The sequence below is a fragment of the Equus caballus genome, chromosome 4 (assembly GCF_041296265.1).
Source record: "Equus caballus isolate H_3958 breed thoroughbred chromosome 4, TB-T2T, whole genome shotgun sequence".
Taxonomy (NCBI): Eukaryota; Metazoa; Chordata; class Mammalia; order Perissodactyla; family Equidae; genus Equus; species Equus caballus.
Genome location: NC_091687.1, coordinates 15,508,487 through 15,527,644, shown reverse-complemented (window position 1 = coordinate 15,527,644; position 19,158 = coordinate 15,508,487). Strand labels below are relative to the sequence as shown.

The 19,158-nt window shown below is 43.9% G+C and overlaps 1 protein-coding gene and 1 long non-coding RNA gene across 3 annotated transcripts in view; one reads left to right on the top strand and one right to left on the bottom strand.

Moving 5' to 3' along the window:
* Positions 1 to 1,704: 1,704 nt before the first annotated feature.
* Positions 1,705 to 19,158, bottom strand: part of LOC138923712 (uncharacterized) — a 40,705-nt gene continuing 23,251 nt past the window's right edge. The window contains exons 1-2 of one of the 2 annotated variants that reach the window (XR_011437735.1): positions 4,456 to 4,778; positions 1,705 to 1,928 (exon numbers count right to left, since the gene is read on the bottom strand). This is a non-coding gene — a long non-coding RNA (uncharacterized lncRNA). Of the gene's footprint in view, positions 1,929 to 4,455; positions 4,779 to 19,158 lie in introns of those variants that run through there. The other variant, XR_011437734.1, reaches the window with a different exon arrangement.
* PURB (purine rich element binding protein B) lies at positions 9,263 to 17,987 on the top strand. Its single transcript, XM_023639022.2, has one exon. The coding sequence runs from the start codon at positions 9,468 to 9,470 to the stop codon at positions 10,377 to 10,379; it is 912 nt and encodes a 303-aa protein (XP_023494790.1). The 5' UTR covers positions 9,263 to 9,467; the 3' UTR covers positions 10,380 to 17,987.

Here is a 19,158-nt window from a genome sequence, read left to right as displayed (position 1 = left end):
GCTCAAAGCCCCATCTACCCTCAAGTGCAAGGTGTGAGGGGTCACTGTGACCCCAAGGGGGTGGCAGTGGGAGGTGACCAGGGCAAATAATTGTGCTCAGAACATACACAGAACTCCTAGCCCAATAGAAACATGGACAAAAGCCACGAATAGGCACTTCGCCAACAAGGAGACACCTACAGCCAACAGGCACACTGAGAGACACTTGGCCTCCCGGGTAATCAGGGAAATGTAAACCAAGGCAGCAAAGAGAAGATGCTTTTCATCCATTCCATGGCAAAAATTGAGAACTGCCAATGCCAAGGGCTGGAGAGGCTGTGGACCAGAGGTCTTGTGAACATGGCTCAGGGGAGTGAAACCAGGGTAACAACTTGGGCCACAGTACCCAGACATTTGGTCAAACGCTAGCCTGGATGTCACTGTGAAGGTATTGTTTAGATGAGATTAACATTTAAATCAGTAGACTCTGACTAAAGCAGATTATCCTCCATAATGTGGGTGGGCTTCATCCAATCAGTTGAAGGCTTAAGGAAAAAGACTGGGGGGCCAGCCTGGTGGCGCAGCGGTTAAGTTCACACATTCTGCTTCAGCGGCCTGGAGTTCACTGGTTCGGATCTCAAGTGCGGACCTACGAACTACTTGTCAAGCCATGCTGTGGCAGGCGTCCCATGTATAAAGTAGAGGAAGATGGGCACGGATGTTAGCTCAGGGCCAGTCTTCCTCAGCAAAAAAGAGGAGGATTGGCAGCAGATGTTAGCTCAGGGCTAATCTTCCTCAAAAAAAAAGAAAAAAGACTGGGAGGAACACATATAGGAACATACACAGATTTAAATTATTATTAGTGTTCTAGTTCTCAGGTTGGCTGGTAATTCAAGAGGTTTTATTAAGCTACGTGATTGAATGAATGATAAAAACAGAGCCATGATGCATGGACTAATAAAAAAATCTGATAAAACAAAGATTTTGATCAATATAATTCTGTGCATAAAATAAAAACTTAATGTTATACATCAGTATGCATAGAATGATAGTTTTGTAATATGACTGTATGTATATACACATATATGTAAATTTGTATTTAAAATTTTGCATAGGAAAAACTCAGAAGGTCAGACATTGAGATCTCAGGGTGGTGGGTGCCATTTTGAGGCATTTACATTTTCTTACTTTTGCTTTGCTGTATTTTCCAAATTTCCTGCAATAAAAACACATTTTTTAATAGGAGAAAAACATAGTGACCTCACCAAGACGCCCAGCCATAGTTCAAGTGTGACTGTCTAAAGTGAGCTGTTGTCACGCTTTACTGAACGGCTCAAAAAGCCACAGGAAGTTGAAGATCGCATGCTTCTTTTCAAGTGCATTCCGTTAGATAGGCTCCCTGTAAAGGAGACACAAAGATAAGATGCAGTCCCTGCTCCTAAGGAGTTTGCAGGCCAGCAGGAAAATAAGCCTTGGCAAGTAACTGACTTCAGGGCAGAGCACGTGGGAGCTGTGAGAGCATCCCAGGGCTGTGTGTTTCAGCCGAGCAGACTCCCTGCTGCTCAGAGGCTCCAAAAAGCTTCACAGAGATTCTAAACGGGCAAAGGGCCAGTCCCAGGGAGTTGCATGCTGAACTGGGCAGGGAAAATAAAAAGGGTACGATGAGACAAGGAGGGCTAACAAAATTTTAGGGGGATCATTTTTAAAACATTCTGACAACTTGAAGATTTTTTTGCTTTTTATTTTGACATAATTTCAGACTTACAGAAAAGTTGCAAGTCTAGCACGAAGCATTCCTGTTTACCCTTCACCCACTCTCCAACTGCTAATATTCCTCCACATTTGCTTTGTCGCTCTCCGTTGCATGTGAATGTCTCTTTCCAAATAGTCTGAGGGTGAACTGCAGCCATAATGCCTTTTTCACTTCTAAATACTTCAGTGTGCATTTCCTAAAAACAAGGATATTCTCTTATATAACCACGAGTACCATGACCTAAACCAGGAAACTAACATTAACACAGTATTATTATCTGATCTATAGACCTTATTCAGATCTCACCAATAACATTCTTTATGGCAAAGAAATGCCCACATGTCACATCTCTAGACTCTCCTTTAATCTGAAGCAGTTCTGCAGCCTTTGTCTTTGATGACACTGACATTTTTGAAGTTAGGTTGTAGCCCGTGATTTTGTGAACATTCCTTCCGTGAGGGCTTGTCTGCTGTTTCCTTAAGACTAGATGCAGGTTCTGCATTTTTGGTAGGAATACTACATAAGCGATGCTGTGTCCTCGGCAATCATGTCTGGGGACCTCTGAGGTCCATTTGTCCCATTCCTGGTGACATTAACCACGATCACATGAATAAAGCAGAGGCTGCCAGCTTTCTCCACTACAGAGTTACTATTTTTCCTTCTGTAATTAATAAGTACTTATGCAGAGATTCTTTGAGACTAGGTAAATATTCACTTTACTCAGCAAACTTTTACCCGCTGGTTGTAATAGCCATTGATGACTTTTGCCTGAATCAATTATTACTATGATAATTGCTAAATGACATTTTTCAAATTCCATCATTTCTTCTGTATTTATCACTTGGCTTTCTACTGAAGGAAGAGCTTTTCTTTCTCTTATTTATTTATATCCTCACGTATACATGGATTCTTATTTTACTCGGTGATTTATAACCTGTTACTATCATTATTTGATGCTTAAATTGTCCCAGATTTAGCCAGCAGGAGTGTCCTTTTGACATATCCCCCTCATTTTCTGAGCACACACTTACTTCCTGACACAAAATAGTCCAGGTTTGGCTCATGCTGTCTCTCCTCCAGCTCTAGAATCAGTCATTTCTCCAAGGAGCTCTAGTTCCTTTCACTTTCAGCAGAGAATGGGATTAAGAAACCGAGATCTGGGTGCTGGGTGTGCTCATTGCTCCTGGGGTGTTATTGTTTCTAGGAAATGGATGTATATAAATACATACATTCATCTCTATATGTCGATATGTTCACATGTGTCTGTGTGTTTTTATATCTATCTGCGTGTATTTCCATATTTATCTGTTTGTGTATATTTCTGTATTTATCTGTGTCTGTATTTCTGCATTTATCTGTGTATTTCTGTATTTATCTGTGTGTGTATTTTACATTTATCTGTATGCGTGTATTTCTGTATTTATCTGTGTGTGTTTCTGTATCTATCTGCATGTGTGTATGTATGTGTGTATATTTCTGTATTTAGTTGTGTGTCTATTTCTACATTTATCTGTATCTATGTATTTCTGCATTTAACTGTGTGTATTTCTGTATCTATCTGCGGGTATGTAGGTATGTATGTCTGTATTTATCTGTGTGTGTGCATTTCTCTATTTATCTGTGTATATGTGCACACACACACCTGTGTAATGAAACCGTGAACTCGTGCTGATACCTCCAATTCCTATGCAGTCCCATAAAGTTTGTTCTAATCTTCCCCCATCCATATTTGTAACTTCCTTCAGGCACAGATCTTTAAAGGCTGTGGCTGTAGTTCACCTGTCATTGTTACCACTGGCACCGGAAACCTCCCTCTCTTGACCATGTGGCCTTACTTTGTGCTTAGTGTAGACTTGGGCATCGCCAGCCTGTGAGCAAAGGCAAAGGGCAGACGGAGTAACCAGGCTGGGGCCCAGTTCTGAGCCAGACAGCCTTCTGGAAGGTGCAGGGGAAGCAGAAGCAGAATCCCCAGGAATTGGGGGTAGGGGGGTGCCACGCTGGGATGTTCTGGATGAAATGAGAAGCCAGAACAGATGGCTGTTGTCCGGCTCCATTCAAAGACCACAAGTGACCTAAGGGGCACTTGGAAAGGGCAAACCTGTTCCCCACAGCAGCTGGGAGCAGAGCCCTGACTAGAGGCTTTGTGGGCACAGCTGGCTCTCCCAAGCCACAAGGGCAGCTGGGAGGAGGCTCCTCCCGCCCTGATATCACTGAAGAGAGCCCACGGGGACAGAGGCTGCCCCCCTGCTGCTTAGGGCATAAGAGAGCAGGTTCAAACACTACTGACCCCACTGATAGCCTCCTCAGACCTGTTATTCATAACCAGCTGATACACTTTCCTACTGTTCTATTTCTAGGGATCCTGTTCTTTTTAAGATTGTTGCCTTTGGGACTTTCAACTGTCTTTTCTAACAAACATACCTCCCGAAGACAAAAGTATTTCTGGGTTTTCTGTGCACGTTCTCTCAACTCAACACTGGGTCTTTACAGAACGTGGAGCCTGCAAGACACGTCTGCAGGAAGCTCGGCCACACCCTTGAGGAACACTGACAAGGGCAAGAACACTTGTGGCTCACGCGCCAGCCGCACCCACGAAGCAGTCTGCACACATCACCTCGCTGACCACCCAGGGAAGCACATTTCACAGCCAGGAAGCAGGAGTGAAGCAACTCGCCCCATAGCACCAGGCAGTGGAGGCCCAGAATGTTCCAAGGAACATGTACCTCTTCCAGGGGCTCAGGAGGCCACTTGGGAGCTGGTGAGTACCGGACAGCAGGGCTTGACAGGCATGCTTAAAGCAGACTCCCAGCCTCTGGGAACGCCCCAAGAGTCTAATTTTTAAGAACAAGGGGAGCTACAGGAGGGCTACTGATTGATTGATGTGTTGACTGATAAGTCCTGGGCCTGAGAAACTGTGCCCTCTGGAACCTAACACCAACACAAGGAACTGATGTTCTACCTCTCAGAAGACAAAAATCCCCGGAATAAACAGCAGGTGTGGGGCCTCTGCCCAGCCCCGATGAGGCAATCTCTTTAGATTGTGCAAGAACACACTTGCTTCCAGCCACACGAATCCATAGAAATGTCACTGGTGGCTTCAGTGCATGCCAGCTGGGTTGGGCCCAGAGCGTCAAGCTGAGATGCATCTACAGCACAGGATGCCTGGCCTGGGGGTCTTGGTGCCAGCGCCATGCGGGTGGTACCCCTCAACACCCATTTCTCCTAAGCCACCATCCTGCCTTCTTCCCTTCCGTACAATTTCCTCCCAGATGGGAAAAGGGCAGAACAGACAAGGAGGTCACGCAGCTTCTGAGCAGCACACGGCAGGAGAGTGCGCCAACAGTTTCCACTACTGATCTACTCAAAAACACATTTTGACATCGCCCCCCCCACCCCAGGCTCTCCCGCCACCCCTGCGCTGCTGACTCCAGAAGCTTCTACCACCTCATCTTCCTCCCTGCTCCAGCACCAGGGTGATCTGGGTGGCGGGCAGCATTTCCCTCACTGTGGAGAGTTGAGCCAGCCAGGGCGGGAGGGGTTTTCAGACCAAGGTCAAGAAGTTTCTCCAAACCCTAAGTCAGAGACAGTCTACAAAACTAGTGGTCTTTACCCCTGAGCTATGTCAACAACAGGAAAGACACAGACAGACTGAGGGAGGAATGTTTCCAGACCAGAGAGGGGAAGGAGGCAGCCCAGCGAAGGAAACAAGATCTTCTGTTGCTACAAATGACATAAGTGGGACACTTGGCAAAATCTGAATCAAGTCTGTTGATTAGATAATAGTATCAGATCTGGGTTAATTTCTTGATTTTGATCACTGTGCTCTGGTTAGGCAAGAGAATGCTCATGTTTTAAAAAAGAGACACTGAAGTATTTAAGGGTAAAGGAGCATCTTGTCTGAAACTTATTCTCAAATGGCTCAAGAGGAAGAAAAAATATATAGTCATGCAACACATGACATTTTGGTCAATGACAGACCACAAATATGACGGTGGTCCCGTAAGATTAGTACCATATAGCTTCGGTGTGCAGTAGGCTATACCATCTAGGTTTGTGTAAATACACTCTATGATGTTCGTACGACAAGATCACCTAATGTCACATTTCTCAGAATGTGTCCCCATGGTGAAGCGATGCATGACCGTGTATACAAAGAGAGACACAATGAAGCAAACGTGGTAAATATTAACATTTGGGGAATCGGGGTGAAGAGTACTGTTCCTGAACTGTTCCGTGAATTTCAATTTCAATTTTAAGTTTAATAGGAAAAGTAACAGGAAAATAAAAACGTACCCTGCAATGTCTGAACCCTTCCTCCTTCTCCTGGCCCAGATTCAGGAGAAGGGACCGGCCATCTGAGGCCACTGTCCCAGTCCCCACTCCCTTCCAGGTCTCCCCAGCCCTGGCAAGGCCTGCTCCCATCTGCCACCTCCTGCCCAGCCTCCAAGCTGCTCACAGTGGCTGAAGGAAGCACAGTGCTTCTGCCCCAGCATTAGCCAGATTGGGCTGCTTAGGGGGATTCTAGTCCCACGTAAGCCCCACAGGTTTTTGCAGCCTTCTACTGAGCACATGGCCTCACCCTCAGACGCTGGAGCAGATAGAGCCTTTCGGCAAGAACGGCTCCAATTTCTCTCCTCTCCACCAGAAGCTCCTGTGTCTCTCCTCCATTCTCCCTGGTCTCATGAGAAAAAAGATGCCTTCTTGCCTCCCAGGGCCCAGCCCCTCTCCCTATGTGCCCATCTGCTAGCCCACTCTAGGCCCTCACTCAATAATGACTTCCCCTCAGTGCCCACCTCCCGGTCTTGGAGCTAGCTTGAGTCTCTCTGGGCAAGGCAGCCTCATGCTTCCCTTTGCCAGCTACTATCCTTCTCTGCCCTCTGTCACCTGGGTAGCTCCTCAACCCATACTCCTGCTCACGTGTTCATTCGTTAGCACTGTGACATCTGGCTTCCATGCTCCCCCCAAAGTGGCAGTGTCAAAGACAGGATTTTGAATTGGAGACTTGAGCCACAGTCTCTGCTCCACCTCTTCAGAGCTGTGTGACTCTCTGCATGTTTCCAGGACACGTGGGTAGTGTACATGCAGGTTCAATATGAACTGTAACATCCGACCCTCACCTTTCTCTCTCCCCTTCTTCACCTGTCCCTGATTTCTCCATGCAGCCTCCTGGGAGCTGACATCAAATCCACCCCGTCTGCTGGCAGCTCCCAAACCTGCATCTCCGTTGCTGCCCCTCTTCTCAACTCTGCTTGTCTGGTTCCCACAGCTGCTTGGACATCTACCCTCAGGCATCCAGCCAGCTCCTCAAATTTAACATGCCGACCCTGAGACCCACTCTCATTCATGCTAGATTTGCCAAAAGGCAGTCACAGCAGGTGCTTAAGGCCACCAAGAAGTAATAAGCTTCTGGGGAAGAATTTGATATTCAAAAAATGCATCGAAGCAGCTTGTCCTGTTGCGTCCCATTTATTGTGAGTTATGTGGGGGAGAAGCACCTAACATTTGCATTATTGGGGCCTCTGAGGTCTCAACTCAGCTCTCACTATCATCTCCAACAAGAGCTCATCCTTCCTGAACAGGCTCAGGCACTAGTCACTCAGAGCCCCACCGTAAAATCATCCTTTAGTCTTCTCACATCTGCAATAAGGTCATTGCCTCCTAACGAAGCACACCTATGCTGTCCTCTGCCATGGGTCACCTCCTCGAAGCACAGAGGGGAAGCGTCACACAGCTCTGGGGGCTCCCACTTGACTCAAGGCCAAGCTCCTGCCTGTAAGTGAAGGCCTCCCCCATGGGCCCAGGTTTAGCTGCCTCAGACTCTGTTGTTCACCACCCCCTCCTCACAGACCCTGGGCTTCAGCCAAACCAGACTTCTCGCCATCTGGGAACACATGTTCCCTCTTCCCAAAATAACCTACATCCATCTCCACCTGTCGAGATCTGTCCTTGAAGGGTTATTCAATAAATAGTACTGGGACAATTGGCCATTTGAAAGTAATTTTTTAGATTCTTCATACTCTATACCAAAATGTATTCCAGACAAACCAGCGTTAAATATATAATACAAACAGTTGATATAATCACATATATTAAATAATAAAACTGTAGAAAGTCTGCAAAAATATGTGATTACCAAATACATGAAAAGGTGGAAGACCTAAGCTTAAAAGCAAAGACCGAAATTTCAAAGGAAACAAAGCTATAGATCTAACTCATTAAATAGAACCTGACTCATTAAAACCAAACTGACAAACAGACAGAGGGGTAGAGAATCCTTCTCATGAGCTGAATGTTGGGGTCCCCTGAGTAGGGAAGTGGTTTGGTTAGCAAGAAATTAGAAAAGGAGCAACATGGATATCTTTCATGAAAGCCAAGTGATGCCTGACATCACATTCCTTCCCTAGGGAAGTGAAATGTCTAAACTCTCTCCAAGATTGACGTGTTCAAGGCCTAAAATCTGACATCTTTCCCTGGACCCTCCTGTGTTTGGCTGATAGCTATTATTCTAACTTTGTTTGACTGGCTCTTTTTTATGAAACAGAAGAGGTGACTAACACTTAGGGAGTGCTTCCTTTGTGCCAGGTTACATGTTTTATCTGCATTATCTCATTTAATACTTATAACAACCCCAAGAGATGGGTACTATTATTCCCGTTTAACAGGTGGAGGAATTGAGACTGAGAGATTAACTGAACTGCCCAAGATCACACAGCTAGCATGGGATTCACACCCAGGCAGAGTGACTCTTAGCACACATCTCCTCCCCGGAAAGCCATACTTTCTACTGCTTTAATCCATTTGCGTCTCACCACACAACGTAGCACATGAAACATGTATCCTTCCGAGCTAACATGTAAAATGGTCGTCAGTGCCTGTACATAGGAGGTGTTCCATAAAAGTTATCTCCTTGCCTAAGCTCTGCGTCCCCATCAGGACTGCGTGGTGCAGGCCTTCATCACATTTTTCTTATATCGTTGTAGTGATGATGATGATGACGCTGTTATGCTGTGTGCTCCCGGCATTACGTAAGGTATTCTACCAGCTAAAGCTGAGTCCACATTTATTGAGCACTCACTGTAACGAGTATTATACTAAACATTTTTCATGGATTATTACCCAACAATCCTATAAGGCTAGTTTTGTTTTGTTTTGAGTGCAGATGACCCCAACATCCTCCCTCCTTTAATTCCTCTCTCTTTAATAACAACTATATTGAGGTATAATTTCTCTACAGTAAATTGCATCTATTTAAAGCGTACGTTTCAGTGAATTGTGGCACTTCTGTGAAACCAACACCACAAGCAAGACGAGACTCTTTTCGTTCTCCCTCGGTTCCCCTGCGTCCCACACCACCGAGGTCCCCAAGCCACCGCCACCACAGCGAACCGCCTACAGCCCGCCCTGGGCCCGTGTCGTCATTGCTCCGCGCCCGGCCGCCACACCGCTCGGCGCTTCCGGCCGCGAGGACGTGATGGGCGGGGTAGGATGGCGTCATGAGGGAGCGCGCCGGAAGCGGGCGCGGGCCGGGCGGAAGTGGTGGGGCGGGGCGCGGAGGCGATGGGGGGCGGCGGCAGAGGCTGGCGATGAGCGGCGGGAGCGCGTGAGCGGGCCGGCGGGCGAGGCTGGGGGGCCCCGGAGAGCGAGCCGCAGGGCGGAGGGCGGGGGCGCCAGCGCTCCAGGCGGCGGGCGGCGGCCAGGGCGCAGCGGCAGCGGCCAGGGCGCGGCGGCCGAGAAGATGGCGGACGGCGACAGCGGCAGCGAGCGCGGCGGCGGCGGGCCCGGCGGCTTCCAGCCCGCGTCCCGCGGCAGCGGCGGCGAGCAGGAGACGCAGGAGCTGGCCTCGAAGCGGCTGGACATCCAGAACAAGCGCTTCTACCTGGACGTGAAGCAGAACGCCAAGGGCCGCTTCCTCAAGATCGCCGAGGTGGGCGCGGGCGGCTCCAAGAGCCGCCTCACGCTGTCCATGGCGGTGGCCGCCGAGTTCCGCGACTACCTGGGCGACTTCATCGAGCACTACGCGCAGCTGGGCCCCAGCAGCCCCGAGCAGGTGGCGGCGGCGGCAGGTGCTGAGGAGGGCGGCGGGCCGCGGCGCGCACTCAAGAGCGAGTTCCTGGTGCGCGAGAACCGCAAGTACTACCTGGACCTTAAGGAGAACCAGCGCGGCCGCTTCCTGCGCATCCGCCAGACAGTCAACCGCGGCGGCGGCCCCGGGCCCGGCGGCCTGCAGAGCGGACAGACCATCGCCCTGCCCGCCCAGGGCCTCATCGAGTTCCGCGATGCCCTGGCCAAGCTCATCGACGACTACGGTGGCGAGGATGACGAGCTGGCGGGGGGCCCGGGCGGTGGCGGGGGCCCCGGGGGCGGCCTGTACGGGGAGCTCCCAGAAGGCACCTCCATCACGGTGGACTCGAAGCGCTTTTTCTTCGACGTGGGGTGCAACAAGTATGGGGTGTTCCTGCGTGTGAGCGAGGTGAAGCCGTCCTACCGCAACGCCATCACCGTCCCCTTTAAGGCCTGGGGCAAGTTCGGGGGCGCTTTTTGTCGGTATGCGGATGAGATGAAAGAGATCCAGGAGCGGCAGAGGGATAAACTTTATGAGCGACGCGGCGGAGACGAGTCCGAGGGAGAGGAGGTGGATGAGGATTGAAACGCGCAGCATCCCCTATGGGCCTCCCCACCCCACCAGCGTCCCCTTGGCTAGAGAGCTCCCCTTCCTGCTCGTCCCCAGTGAGCTAGTGGAGTGGGAGCAAGGGAGGCCCAGAGGGAGAAAACAACGTTTAAAATAAAATAGTTAATTAGGAGAAATAACCATAAGAGAACAGTCACGGACAATTAGAGAACAGCAGTAAATTTCCAAGAACTGACAGCAACCCGCAAAGAAAGGACAACAGCTTCTCCTCAACTGAGCGAAATAGTCTCAGCTTCTGTTGTTTTCCCAACTGAGGTTCCTAAACTCTTTAGGTTAACCCTGGAAGGGATAGATCCTCGCACATCGTGGGCCAAGGAACACTCGAGTTACCCGAACCTGTTGGTAACAGCTGAATTTGCATTCTATCTGGGTAACCTGGACTAAAGGTCTCTCCAGACCTTGCTGTTAAAGTGTCTGTCCCTCCACCTCCATTGAAATCAGCATTTTGGATCTAGGTCTTCATAGGAATCTTGAGAAGAGAGAGGCCTTTGCAGTTACCCAGTTGAGGGTATAAGTTTCATGAAAAGGAATGCAACTCTAAATAATCATGGACAGAGCAAAATAAGAATTCAAGAAGCCACCGGGGAATACAGAAACAAATTGGATCCATTTTGTTTAAAATGGTTTTGCATGGAACCTGGATCAAGGTCTGTGTCTTTTCTTTGCAGAATTGTTTTCTGGGATGCAAATGGGTTCAGATGTCAATCCTTCAACTAGAATCTGTTACTAAAATATTGTAAAAGTTGGCAAAAATTTTTCAAAGATAAAAGAGCAGTTTTACATTGGGGGTTGCTGAGGTAGGCACAAAAAGAAATCAGGCACAAAGCACAAGGAAAACTGTTTGAGTGGATTGGTTGCTGCTCACTAAAGTTCTTCCCCTGATCTCCAAATATGGAGGTCATTACCAAGAAATGGCTTAGGTGTGAATGAGAGCCAGATCCCTGTGGCTCCACCGGGTGAGCCAGTGAATTATGGCTAATTTGGCCGTTTCAGCCACTGGATGGCTGGATTTTAAACCGTAAAACTTGAAGATATCTACAAAAGGTACAGTTGTGGCTACAAGCCTGAGCTTTAATGGAATATACGTCCTCACAGAGAAGTTGGAAATAACCAAAACTGAAGTCTTCATCTACCTTCAGTTTAATCTGTGGATTTGTTCAAATACTAAAGATCCTCAGGTCCAGAATTCCAGCATCGTTTATTCTTTTAAAATAAATTTTTAAGAACTTGATCCATTGTTTCAGTACCTCACAATCAAAGTTGGCAAATGATGGATGAGTGATTCAAGCAGCATGCCCTTTGGAAGCTGAAATCCATCTGAATGGAGCTGAAGTGAACATGAATATGCTGACTATATCCTGGAAGCATTTTTATACCATCTTGAAATTTCAACAAACTGGCTTTTGCTAGTTTATCCAGCTGTCTTTCAAGAATAAAAGTTGGGGTTTTCAAGGATCGCCTCTTCTATATTTTAAATGGATTTTCCATAAAAATGATTTTTACTAATCAAGTTAATCCCAACCCATCAAAAGGTATTCCTAGAGATGTCGTAGATCTAGGTAACTTCAAATTGAATGGGAGCTAATGTTCTTTCCAAAGTTTTCAGGTATTCTTTGTGCGACACCTTCTCAACCGGGAGGCAAGTAACCCCACCTCCACAATCTTAGTATTTTGTTTTTTAACTGCATGCCTGCCCTTTATTTGAGCTGCCTTTTAATTTATTGCATACCCTTTTTATCTTATTTTGGTATTATTCAACCTCTACAATCTTTTTGTATTTATTGGGAATAAGTAATATACAAAAAGGTCGTTTTCATGCATTGTGGCTGAGAGAGGGAAATAATTGTGTAAATAAAATTAGGCTTTTTTAAAAATTAAACTATGATTCAGAATATTGTTGATCTTAGATTTTTAACAAAAGTGGAAGAGCCACAGACATTGGTGCCCTTTTCAGACTATTTCTCTACTCTCATCATCCACAGTAGACTTTTTAAACAGATTTTTTTTAGAGCTTTTCTTTTTTTTTAAATTTTTCTCCGTTGCAAAGAATGTTTCCTAAATTGTATGGGAGCAATAGTATTTTTGATGTTTTAATGACATCCGTATACTTGTACTGTATTTTGTACTACAAGGCAGCTGTTTTCAATAATGTCCTGCTGTATTTACCTATGTGTTTTGAGTGTTTCTTTCTTTGCTGCGGAGAACAAATCCCTAAGTAGTTTTAGTAAAGGAGCTGAGAAGCTAGCATTAGGTTTGCAAAAACTGTTTTAAGTTTCAAACTCTGAGGCAGCAATGAAAATTAAGGTTGCAGCTATTAGTTGATTGCTGTAACTTTTTCATTTTCAAACCATGTACAATTCCTGTATAGACCAACTTGTTTTCTTGTTTCAGTGGTGATTCTGTTGCTCAGCTGCAGTGAGCCAGTTCAATTTTGCAAAGGTGCAGTACCTCTCCTTTTTAAGGGGTTGGTTTATTCTGTTTTCTTTTCATTTGGCTGAATTGCAGTAACTAGCCCTGCCTTTCTATCCTGTAGAAATGACAGGGTCTTCACAATCCTTCACCGGTGGCTACTAAGCTATAATTAGCTGAATAGAAAGAATGTGGAAGTGGTCTGAGGCATATAGAGTATATGCCAAGAACACTACCATATATGGCATCAGCTTTGGTTACCAGAGAAATTTTCTTAGTCATTAGACCATATAACAGTAATATATCATATGTAAATCTTTAGATATCAATTTGAGAATCCTCCAAAAAAAGGAGCAAAGAATGCATAAGCTATGTGTTGAAAAAAGTAATTTATATTAAAATTTTGACCTGCCTATGTAAAGATTAAGTGGTAAATGTCATAGTGGTGGGTTTTTAAGTCTTAACCAATCTCAAAGGTTTGTTCTCCTGCAGGGGCTGGTTCATGGCCTCTCTTCCCACTGCAGGAAGATTACAGAAGGATGTGGATTAATTGTAGCATTTCACTGATCCTCATTCCAGTCACTTGGGACAATAGAAATCTGCAAAGCGCCGAGACTACACTTCTGATGTGTGGTTTGTTAAACAAGGCAATATTAATGGGCCATCTTTCAGAGCTCGTTTATAAATATTGCTTATTAAAGCAAATGTTTTCTGATAAATCCAGTCAGAAAATGGCATTGTGCAGACTATGGGAAACAACCAATGTCTTTTGTTTTGTTTTTCAACCACTACTATGAACAGTGATTTAGGGCTTGTTTTTTAACTTTGGCAAACATCCCAGCTAATCACATGTTCAAAATAGTCATATTCCTGAGAAGTAGGTAACTAAAATCACTTTAGAGATAATTGGTAGAATGTTTGTTTCTCAAACTACTGCAGTACAGATGTGAGAAGTCAAATTTTAGAAACAGGATCAAAAAAGCAAAACTCTGATGAGATCCTACTATTCCCTTCTGGTTTCTATTGTCCCTTCCTGTCATTCAAGTAGAACAGCAGTTCTAGGCAGCAGAGAAACTTCTCAGTGCATATGCTGCACAGAACAAAATGTAAGTCTGTATGGCACCAAAAATCAAAGTGAGAACCAAACCAAAAACCCAGACACCCTATGTTACTATGGGAGGTATGTAGGTGGTATAAATGACTGTAGCTGTGATACACACATGGCTACTTGTCAAGTCACTTTCCATAATTATTTACTGCAAAATGATTGAGAGGCTTTAGGTGCAGGCAGCCGTTCACCTCCTGCTTCCTTTGTTACCTCTCGAACACTTTGCAATAAATTGCAGGTCTTCTAAGTCAAGCTTCAGTTTTTCTCAAAACAAAACAATTATCCTGTCTTATCTGAAAATGCAGGGTTGTGGGCTAAAGAGGCTGGTTATAATAATGCCCTCATATTGAGTGGTCTGTAAATGGCTGCACACTTCAGGCACTAGAGTTGCTGAGGATGCTTTGTTAAATGTGACCTTTAAAGAGGGGTAGAATGTTATCTACACAAGGTATTAAAAGGTGACTGTTCATTTGCGTCTACCTTGCTCTTGAGGTGGATGAAATTAAGGAGTAGCTTGAGTGTGTAAGCCATGCACATAAGTATTCTTCACTGTAAATTTTGTTTTCATTTTTAACCCACTTATGGTACTTTGTCCAATGCACAACTGATCTCTCAGTAGATATTCATTTGAAAATAGTGTGGCCTTGATCAGTGCGAAGGGGAAGGAGAGAAATGACTTTTTGCTTGTGTAAAAATGACTCGTTTGCTGAGAGTCGTTCTGTAGCACTCTTAGTATCTAATGCATTTGTGACCGGTCTCCTTTTTGATTGGGGAAGGTAATGTTTTTGACCCTGGGGTTATTAATTCAATTGAGTTGTCTTCTATTTTTAGGAAGTATCAGAATTGCTCTGATAAGTAACAAAGTTGACTGCTTTGATGTCCAATCTCAGGTTTTAGAATATATATAGTGATGTAAAATCCCAACGTTAACTCTTAAAACAATTTTCATTTAGTACACCCTGAAAGTCACACGCATAAGGCCTGTTCAGAGAGCAGAGCCTCCATTTTTTTGCTCCTTTTCCACTTTGTACGTCGCTTGAGAAAGTGTCGAGTAATTTTACATTGTATATTTCCATTTTAACCCTGACTGTCTCTCAAAGATAAAGCACTTTTTTATCATGAAATACATGGAATCTTTATGTGATGTGGATCATGATTTCTCAGGCTCCCGTAGATAATCTGCTTATGAATATTGTTCTAACTCTGTGTAAGAAGAGTAGAAATCTTTGCTAATGTTAGAAAGTTTGTATTATTGATCCAGAATGCATTTTGCTAGCTTCCAGTGGACGGGAGAGTAAACAATGCTGCATTCACAATTTAATAAGTTACTTTCCCTTGAGCCTTAAGGTAACTTTTTTTTTTTCTGTCAACAGTAGCACTGAAGTGATCATAAATGAATGAGATTATCAGTTTTCAGGTTGGTTTTAGAGTACTGTATGTCAATTAGCTGTCTTCCTAAAGTTAACTATTCCCATTGAATAAACTGGATAATGGGTGTGTAGGGAGGGTTGGGGAGGGGGGGAGTTGGTTTGTAGAAAAGAAAAAAGAAAAAAAGAACCACGTTTACCTTAAGAAAAATATAGACAAAAAAGAAAAAAGTGCATGTCAATGCCCTGTTTGAAATTCCAGACATAAGGTGGAAATGGCACTTTATAAATTCATTTCCCCTGTTTTTAATCTAGAAAGCAAAGTCATTAATTTTCAAATGTTAGCCCCCAGAAGTTTCAAGAGTAGCAGACTCTTGAGTGGTGAGTTCTCTTAATATGTCTAACTTTGCTTTTTATTTAAACTCACTGTTCCCAGCTCTCAGTCCTAAAACGTAGTTTCCTTACTGATAGATTTAACAGACTCTTAGTTCAACAAATATGGTCCACTTGTCTACCAAAATTGAATTTGGGAAAATGAAAAAATACAATTGCATCATGAAGACTTATTACTCTAGCAATTTCCAATTGATAGTGGTGCCCCTGATCTAAGTAAGACCTTTGTGAATGTATTTTATATTTCCTAATGAAATAGGAAATATGCTGTCAGTGTAATCACCTTTATTCACAATCTTTTACTTTTCATTTGAAAATCTAACTCATGCCTCTTGTATTAGACATTCCAGTTTGGATAGGTAAGCCATGTTAAAACAACAGCAAATGTCATAGTGTTAGTTTCACTGCTCAGTAGGACTCCTAATAAAGGGAGGGCAGACCTTTATTCGAAGCTAAAGTGTTTTTTTTTCATAGGTGATTCTAACAAATGTTTTGATAAGTGTATGACTGCTCTTAACGAGATTTTGAGTCTAGGAGCAAATTTCATTTTCTTTGTGGTATATGTAAAGTATCAATTGACATGGACAAGAGAGGGCTGATTATATCTTTGATATGATGAAATGTGGGCCCAGAATTTAAGAGAGAAAGCAGTAGACCTAGTCAAGTTCATTGTCCACCTGAATATTGCAGGAGACATGAGTTTGTTTTTATTTTCCTACCTTCAATAACTTCATTGGCTAACTCTTTAAAAAAAATTGATTTAGACCACCTCTTATTTCTTAAAGGCAAACTTTCGTCCCCAGACTTACCCTGTGTTGCAAGATCAGGCTGGTTCAAAAAATCTCGATATTTGGAAATAGAATGGCAAGTAGTATATTTCTTCCCTTTTTAAATTCCTTTTTCAGGGACATATAAGTGCAGGTAGAGTCCCAAGAAATTGAAAAACAGGATTGTATTACTAAGCACATTTGTGTTGTAGGAATTTGGGAGTTGCATTTTAAACTCTTCAGATATGAAGCATAAGCCCTGTTCTCTCAGCCTACACATCACTTCTGTGTACAAACGTCTCTGGATTCCTAGAAGTTAATAGATTGGGCAAAAGTTGAGAAACTGATTTTAAATCAGTATATAGCATACTTAGAAAGAGTCTAGTTTTGCATGTTATGGTAGCAGGCAACTATATTTGAGTTTTTTCCAATGATTATCAATATTTGAATAATTAAGATTATCAGTGTATTCTGACTTCTTTTTTCCTAAAGTTCTAGAACAATTATTAGGGATTTATTCTTCCTTTTGCACCTTCATGCAGGTCTTTTTCCAAGATCGTTTTTAAAAGTCCATCCGTCTTCTGATCCATTTCCAGATAACACTTTGCATTCTATGGGAACCTTCACTGCCAGTCATATCTACCAGGGGCTTCCTTACACTAGATTCTTCACTCCAGAGTTGGGACTGATGTCCTGGAAGTAGAGAATCTACAGAATTAATTTGAATTAATTAAAACCAAATCTTGATAGCAGGAGACAGAGCTTCCTGATCTAGATGTACAACTAGAGTTTAGGTTGCAAGTTACTTTAAAAGGGGTTTGGGGAGGATGTCTTCAGTCTCTGTAAATACCCACATGCTTGTGCATTGTAAACCAAGTGTGTATTCCTGTGTATGAATTTGTAGAACTGATTTCTGCTTCAAGAGAAGCCGCACCTTTAACTTTATAAGGCTCCCTCCACCTGTAACCATATAAATATTTGTAAATAGAACACTAAAATTTGTAGTGATAGAATCAATTTGGGAATATCTGCTGAGAGACCAAAAAGTTCATTTTTTTAAGTACCTTGGCTAAAGAGTAAAGATTATTCCTCTTATTTTTTAAAAGAAGAATGCACTTTAACAAACACAGCTGCATGGGCAATTCACACAAATCCGTGAAGTGCAGTACCCATTCAGAAGTCACACTTCCTGGAAACCGTTCAAAAGCAGAGTCTACACGGGCTGTTGATCTCACTGCCTGGAGGTTGAAGCTCAGATTCCAGTCAATTTCAAGACTAGCAGGGCTGCTTCGAAAGAGCAATGTGAATACAGCCAGAAGCTTCAGACAGGTCTGTAAAATGGCAGGTCCCATATTTACCACTAACTAGCAAAACTGACAGAAAAACTCATAGAGAAAAACGTTTAAGAATCCTTACTGCTGGTGTGTACTCCTTACAATAGCAGACTTTTGCAAATGGAGTTTTACAGTCTATATTTAAAAAATTGTATGTTTGTAACAAATAAAGTATGCGGAAAAGTGAATGACAGTCTTGTGATGGTGTCTAATTTAGGGAATTACATGGTGCCGGGGAGGGAAATACCACACACCATCTGCTGGGGTTCATAAGTGGGTCTGGAATTGGGTGAGTTCCTACTCGGAATGACTTAAAAGCCATTGCACATTTTATCTGAAGTAGAGCCTGTTAGTTCAAGAGCTTCAGGATTCCCATAACCTTTTCTAGTTAGTAAGCAATCTGGAGAAAATCAGAGTTGCAAATTAGTTTCATGCTTTGGTTCCTATCTTTGTACTTGTTGCTTCCCCTAATTTCATCATTTTCTACTGGCTCTCGGGCCCTCTCATTTTCAATGGATGTAAAGAAACTGTTCCTTCGTCGTTTGTCATCATAACTGACTGCTCAGGAAGTAGATTAGTCCAAGTCATCTCTTAGCCCAATGTTAAAGGAAAAATTGGTTATATCCATAGATCCCAGCCATGGTTCTCAGACAATTTTATCTCAGGAACCCATTTACACTCTTAAAATTTACTGAAGACCCCCCAAGGAGCTTTAATCTTTCAGGGCTATATGACTGGATACCTATCATTAGAAATTGAACCATTTTTAAGGCAAAAATAAGCACACATTCGATCCACTATCAGAGCAATGACATCATGTCGTTACAGCCTTTGGAAAACAATAAACTTATGAGAGAATGAAAGTGAACAAGACAAATAATGTTAGGAAAGTGTTTTGACTTCTGCACTCCCTGAAAGTCTTGGGGACCTCGGGGGTTCTGGATCACCCTTTAAGAACCACTGAACTAGAGTGGTGTGTAAATTAGGTGAAGATGAGAGATGGGGTTGGAGAAGATTAAGATAGCTTAATCCTTTAGTTCTCCTCATGGTTTCTTTATATTAGAGGATCTTGCTGTAAAATAATTACTCCCTCTACCACCACCCCCCTTGCACACACAGTTAAGTTTCCTGTGACTGTCCACTTCTACAGTCGCGGTGGTTCTCAATGCTGACTACAGAACCACTTGGAGAGCCTCAAATACTGATGCCCAGGCACCACCCCAGACCAACTGGGTCAGAATCTTTGGGACGTAGACATAGGGTGTTTTGTGTTGGGCTCTACACTTTTAAGCTCCCCCAAGTGATTCTAGGCAGGAACGAGAACCAGTGGTCTGTGGGATCTTGGGGTATAAAGAAGAG